This window comes from Alosa sapidissima, chromosome 16, assembly GCF_018492685.1.
Source record: "Alosa sapidissima isolate fAloSap1 chromosome 16, fAloSap1.pri, whole genome shotgun sequence".
Lineage (NCBI taxonomy): Eukaryota > Metazoa > Chordata > Actinopteri > Clupeiformes > Clupeidae > Alosa > Alosa sapidissima.
In genome coordinates this window covers 31129166-31135165 of record NC_055972.1, presented here as the reverse complement: position 1 = coordinate 31135165, position 6000 = coordinate 31129166, and the positions used below count along the sequence as shown (strand labels likewise).

The 6000-nt window shown below is 42.0% G+C and overlaps 1 protein-coding gene across 6 annotated transcripts in view; it reads left to right on the top strand.

The window, feature by feature from the left end:
- The first annotated feature begins 728 nt into the window (after nucleotides 1-728).
- The window catches only part of acss1 (acyl-CoA synthetase short chain family member 1), a 16121-nt gene continuing 10849 nt past the window's right edge, over nucleotides 729-6000 (top strand). For 3 of the 6 annotated variants that reach the window (XR_006023228.1, XR_006023229.1, XM_042065231.1), the window contains exons 1-5: nucleotides 734-1305; nucleotides 1611-1707; nucleotides 2427-2626; nucleotides 4675-4850; nucleotides 5087-5239. Coding sequence is in view for 4 of the 6 variants with exons in the window: in XM_042065231.1 (XP_041921165.1) it covers nucleotides 963-1305; nucleotides 1611-1707; nucleotides 2427-2626; nucleotides 4675-4850; nucleotides 5087-5239 (969 nt within the window). In the remaining 2 variants the exon portion in view is untranslated. Of the gene's footprint in view, nucleotides 1306-1557; nucleotides 1708-2426; nucleotides 2627-4674; nucleotides 4851-5086; nucleotides 5240-6000 lie in introns of all 6 variants that reach the window. The other 3 variants (XM_042065230.1, XM_042065229.1, XM_042065232.1) reach the window with 3 other exon arrangements.

Below are 6000 nucleotides of genomic sequence, written 5' to 3'. Positions count from 1 at the left end.
GGTCCGCAAGCTATCCCAAGTGGTCCGCGGGCAGACGTGGTAAAATATAATATAGATGAGTTGTTTGCCATATTGAACCAACTTGTATGTAAATCTAAACAGTTCTGCAACACTACCTATGTAAGATATGCCCGTTTAAATCATATGAATCCTCTTACACAATAAGCAAGGTGCAAAGACAATAAGCAAGGTGGTGGTTCAGTGAGTAGGCCTATTGTGTAGGCCTACTGTTGAAGTAGGTCTAATCTTTAGCTAAGTGGTCCGTGAGTTTCTTTTTATTAGTTAAGTGGTCCTTGGTCTGAAAAAGTTGAAACACTGGCCTATGCCAAGCCTGCCTTCACTGACATGCTCACAAATAGAAACGAAAGTAGCCTACAGTGAAGATGTTTGTCCACTAGGCGACAGCACAGTTCTGTTGTAAGGAATGTTGTGTAAAGTAATGTGCCACGTATATGACTTTTTATTGTGCTTGAGCAACAGGTTGCATATTCTATGTTTTTTATTTTCCATTACTTAGGCTTCATGTTCATTTACAGGCAAAATAAGTCAAAGTGACACTGGTCGAATACTTATTGCAAAGCTTTTGTAGCCTACATGGTGTCATCATTTATAGCCTGCTCTAGCCTACTGCTTGAGACACATCTAGTAACGAAATAGCCCATGCATAAATTGACAATTGCTCAAAAATAGCGATGCTAGTACATTGCTGTAGTGCACAGAGAAGTATGGTGTTCCTCAAGATTACAGCTGCATACGGACTATTTCAATGAGCTGGGTTCTTGCAAGTTATTCCGCCTTTCTTACGCAACACAATTGCTCAAACACGAAGTGCTGAAGAGGTACAGATGGGGATGTCCAACGGATAACTTTCGCTTTCTTATCCCTGCCTTCCTCTCTCTTACACCGCCTGTAAAAACTTGATAACGCACACTGGACAGCGGTCTCCACATTAATGACGGAATATGGCCGCACATAGGAGCCGTTCAAGTGTTTTATTTCTCGTTAACAAAGGGACTGTTTCCTTTAGGAAAGACTCTTACCAAAGATGTGTCCCTCTGCACTTTAGGAGAACAGTATCAAGCACCGGCGTGAAGAACAGAGAGTTACTGCCGCGCTTAAGCTCAACTCTCGCTGGTCGCACATACACAGAATTGTACGAGCTGTCAGTGGAGAATTCAGAGAGATTTTGGGGATCAATCGCTAAAGAGAGGTTAACATGGATCAGGCCATTCGACCAAGTGAAGGACTGTGATATTTCTAAAGGAAGAATCAACTGGTTTCTTGGAGGACAACTGAACGTCTCTGGTAATAAGAACAAGTCCATGCATGATATGTTACCATACAAGTTGTTCTCTTAGCCCGATTACGTAACCACAATTCGAGCCAAAACCCCACACCCTTACCCGTTACTTTATGCACTACTCGCAACATCCATGTCTTTGTTTCATTATTAAAGATCGGGTTCCACAAAATAAATACAAATCTATCGTTAGCAAAGTGCATCAGGCTGGGACATTTTTAATCAACTTATTAGCACTGTGTTCACTGTTTAAACAGACAAAGCACTTGTCACGGCTGCTAAATTCACCATGTGATATTCTGGTCGGCAGTGAACTGTTTGGATGTACACGTTGCGAGTCATCCCGATAAACTCGCCCTGGTGTGGGAGAGAGATGAACCTGGCACAGAGGTTAAAGTGACCTACAGGTAAACTAAAGTTAAACTAAAGTAAAGTGCAGTCAGAGAACCAACTGAAATCCACTGCTTGCAACTAATAAGACATAAATGCATGCAAACTTGATCTAATGCAATTTGTTGGATGCACCTTGTAGGATTATAGTGCAATGCTTTGCAAAGGCAAACACTTGCTTGATCTGCTGTGGCAATGGTTATTGTTTACATGTTCATCAAAGTGCTATTCTAGCCCACGTCACAGAATACATTGAACATAAGCACAAGTGTATTTAGCATAATATGTTTGTGTTGTAGGCCTACATTGTTTAAGCTGTATGTAAGATCCTAATTTTTAGTTGTATTAGGGGCCGAATGGTTAGGTTTTCATGCCAGAGCCTCACTATGCATTCCTAGTGCTGGCAGATAAAAAATGTGCTAACTGCTACAGTAGGCCTACTTAAGAACTTCCTGTTTCAGAGTACAAACAGGATACTTGGGACTCTGTCACAGATAGCTGAACCCACAATGTTCACTGTCAATGAAGTGTGTAAGGAAATCATTTCTGGGCACTCAGAGCATTGTGAAGAAAAATGTGAAGGGTTTCATTAGGGCAACGTTGATTTACATAATAGAAAGACATGGTCTTAACAGTTTCAGAAGACCCACAGATGGGTATTACATTGTATATAAACTTCAACGAATGACAACTATTTCAAACCTGTGCATACGGGATCTCCATTATTTCTCCACAGGGATCTGTTGGAGACTACATGCCGGTTGGCCAACACTCTCAAAAGCCATGGGATTCAGAAAGGGGACCAGGTGGCCATCTACATGCCCGTGTCGCCCATTGCTGTGGCTGCCATGCTGGCCTGTGCTCGCATTGGTGCGGTGCACACAGTGGTGTTCGCTGGCTTCAGCTCAGAGGCTTTGGCAGGGAGGATCCAAGATGGTGAGGAGAGAGAGAGAGAGAGAGAGAGAGAGAGAGAGAGAGAGAGAGTGTGTGTGTGTGTGTGTGTGTGTGTGTGTGTGTGTGTGTGTGTGTGTGTGTGCGTGAGAGAGAGAGAGAGAGAGAGAGAGAGAGAGAGAGAAAGAGAGAGAGAGAGAGATCATATGCATTGAGTCATAACACCCTGTCAGTCTCAATGTTGCAGGTGTTCGTCAGGTTCATAAGCATACAACATACTTGTGCCATGGTTATTTCCAAACTGGACTGTTGCAATGCATTGTTAGCTGACCTATCTGCTTGTGTAGGGACACCATTACAGATAACTCAAAATGCAGCAGCACATCTGATCTTTAGCTAAAGAAGACACATGTAACTCCTCTGTTAGTTACTCTTCATTGTCTTCCTATAGCAGCCAGCATAGCATAGCATTGCTTTCTTAATTCCATGATCCAGCTCTATGCCCCTTCTCGCTGGTTGTGGTCCTCTGATGAGGGTCTGCTATGTTGGCCTTTCATCAACACAGTAAGGTCACAGTCAAGACTCTTTTGTATATGATTCCTCATTGGTGGAATGATTAACCTAATTCTAGCAATAGTTTTGAGATCTTAAAAAACATTTGTTTACCTTGTATCTCCACAGAGTTGTGGTTTGTTTATATTTATGGTTATTGTTATTTGTTATCTGTTACATTGTAGTCTAATATACTAATATTAGCATTTGTTTTATTTAGGCTATATGACTTTACTTTCAGCTGTTTATTGATGTCATTGTAAATCACTTTGGACAAAAGTGACTGCTGACAACCTTAAACATAAGCGTGACCTCACATTATTAAACCACAACATTAACAGTGGAAATACATTTTGTAACGCACAGGAAACAATGTTTCAGCATGCATAATGGCAGGAACATTCTGTTGAATGTGTCAGCTGTTGCGAAATGATAGGATTACCGAATTTCATCATAGTTGCTAAACAATGAGGTTAAGGTTTATCAGGGTTTTTAAACTCCTTTTCAAGCATAACAACTAAGACTTCCTTTTACCTTGAAATGTGTGCCTACAAAAATAGATTAATGGTCACTGCATATTTATGAGATATAGCCTACTCCACATTTTATCTCCATAGTTAGCACAGTTCACTCTTCCTCTCACCTTGAGAGGGGTGATAAGTGTTGCATGTGTCAACACTGTACACACTTCCCAGAAGTTCATGTTTAAAGTGGAACATCAAGCAGTGATAAAAGTGGTTCTGGTGTGTTTTGGACACAGTGCTTATTCCCGAAAAGGAAAAGCTGACATAAGACCAGTTTTTCCTAGTGGCATCTAAACTGTACTCCAGAGACTTCTAAACCAGTAGAGGATATGAAATAGAGCAGGCCCTCAAGGTCGGCAAATACCTGGCTGTACGCTTTGCAGGATACGGTAGAGTCTTACATAATACGTTTATGCAGGGGAATGGGTTGGAGTACAAAATAAATCACTGAAGACTTTTAGTGTCTTAGCCCTTAAGGCAACCATATCACCGGCGAAATCTGTGAAAATCCTTTGGGAATTAAATATATTGATTTAACTGGCAGTCAGAACTATGATAAAACATGTACAGTACCATGCATATAGTGCATTACAAGCTAGAAATGTCTATGTGGTTAAACATGATTGAAGTTTAAGGTAAGAGGTGGGAGGTACAGATGTACAGATGATGTAGGGTTAAACCCATAGCAACAATTATCTGGCTACTGTATACGTCCTCCAAAAGGATTTTTGTTTTTATGATAAATGCAGTCATAATATATTTTTTACTTGGGTTATTGTATGGGGTTCGTTGCCAGACAGTTTGAGAATAAAGGGAAATTAATTTAGCTTTGTAGGGGTCTGACAACAGGCAGATTCCCCTTTGGGCCACTGCCATCTGAAGGTCACTCTAAATTTAGCACGCAGTCAGAGTATGCATGTGTAGAACAACTTAGAGAGCATTTTAAGCATGTCACGGAACATTCTCTGGATTCTGAGCGCTAACTCATTCTCCACTTGGTTTGCCTGTCCTTCCCAGCCCAGTGCAAGGCCGTGGTCACGTGCAACCAGGCCGTGAGGGGGGGACGTGTTATCAACCTGAAGACCACTGTGGATGCTGCTGTGAAGAGCTGCCCGTCTATCACACATGTGTTTGTAGCTCAGAGGACCACTAACACAGTCCACATGGGGGAACTGGACATTCCACTAGAAGAGGTACAGTAAGACTGTAGGGTAACCCTAGAGCACTGGCAAGATGCCTCTGGGAAATGGACTAAGTGTGCTTAAGCACTACTCAAAGATCATACTGAAATATAGACAAAAGTGAGCTTTGGACTTTGGCTCATTTTATGGGAATCTGACCCCTGAGGGTCCTTGAGTGAAAACAAACTACTCAAAGCCAACCACTCAATTGAGCCTTCTGTGATGTTATGGGTCTGTATGTTTTTCAGGCTATGGCCAAGGAGTCAGTCGAGTGTCCTCCAGAGCCGATGGAGAGTGAAGACATGCTCTTCATGCTCTACACCTCAGGGAGCACTGGCAAGCCCAAGGGTATCGTCCACACACAGGCCGGCTACCTTCTCTATGCATCCCTCACTCACCAGGTGGGATCACCTGTCCGACCAGCTCTTTGTCTTTGAGAGTTGTTTGTTTGTTTTGAGCTAATATGCATGTGTTGTTTGTTTGTTTTGAGCTGACTCCAGCCAGATGGATCTTGTGTGTGTACATAAACAAGATAAGCATGCTATGATGTCAACAGTATTTTCGTTCCAGTCATAAACATGTTTGTATTTACATGAGCATGTATGACATGCAAAGAGGTTTGCTTTGCAATACTTGTATGTGTTTTTTTTCCACAATCTTACATCGAATGCATCAATGTGTTGTGTGATGCAAGAACCATAAGAAAGACTTCAGCAGATCAGTGACATATGATATATCTTTTGAATCTGTTTGGAATTACCAGATCATAACACACAGATTAAGCGATAAACTGTTGTGTACAACTAGCATTTGTTCTTCCAGCCTTATGTTCCCCCTTTGTTGTGAGAAACCTTGCTCATCATCCATGCACCATACGGGAGCAGATTTTAGGCCTCTCTGAAACAGAATTAGCTTGTTTTTGTGACACGCTGAAACATCTGTCTTCTCTCCAGGTCATGGTGTGGGTGTGGGAGCATGGGTGGGGGTGGGGGTTGGATTGTCAGCAACAAAGCTGTGTGATGATAATATTGACCATGATGTTGTTTATAATGACTGTTAGACAACACGGCATGGATGAATCCGCATGTGATGTGCTGCTAATTTCTAAGTAGCTTACCGGCTCAGTGGCACACAAACAGACATTAGCTTCCCATCCTCATTC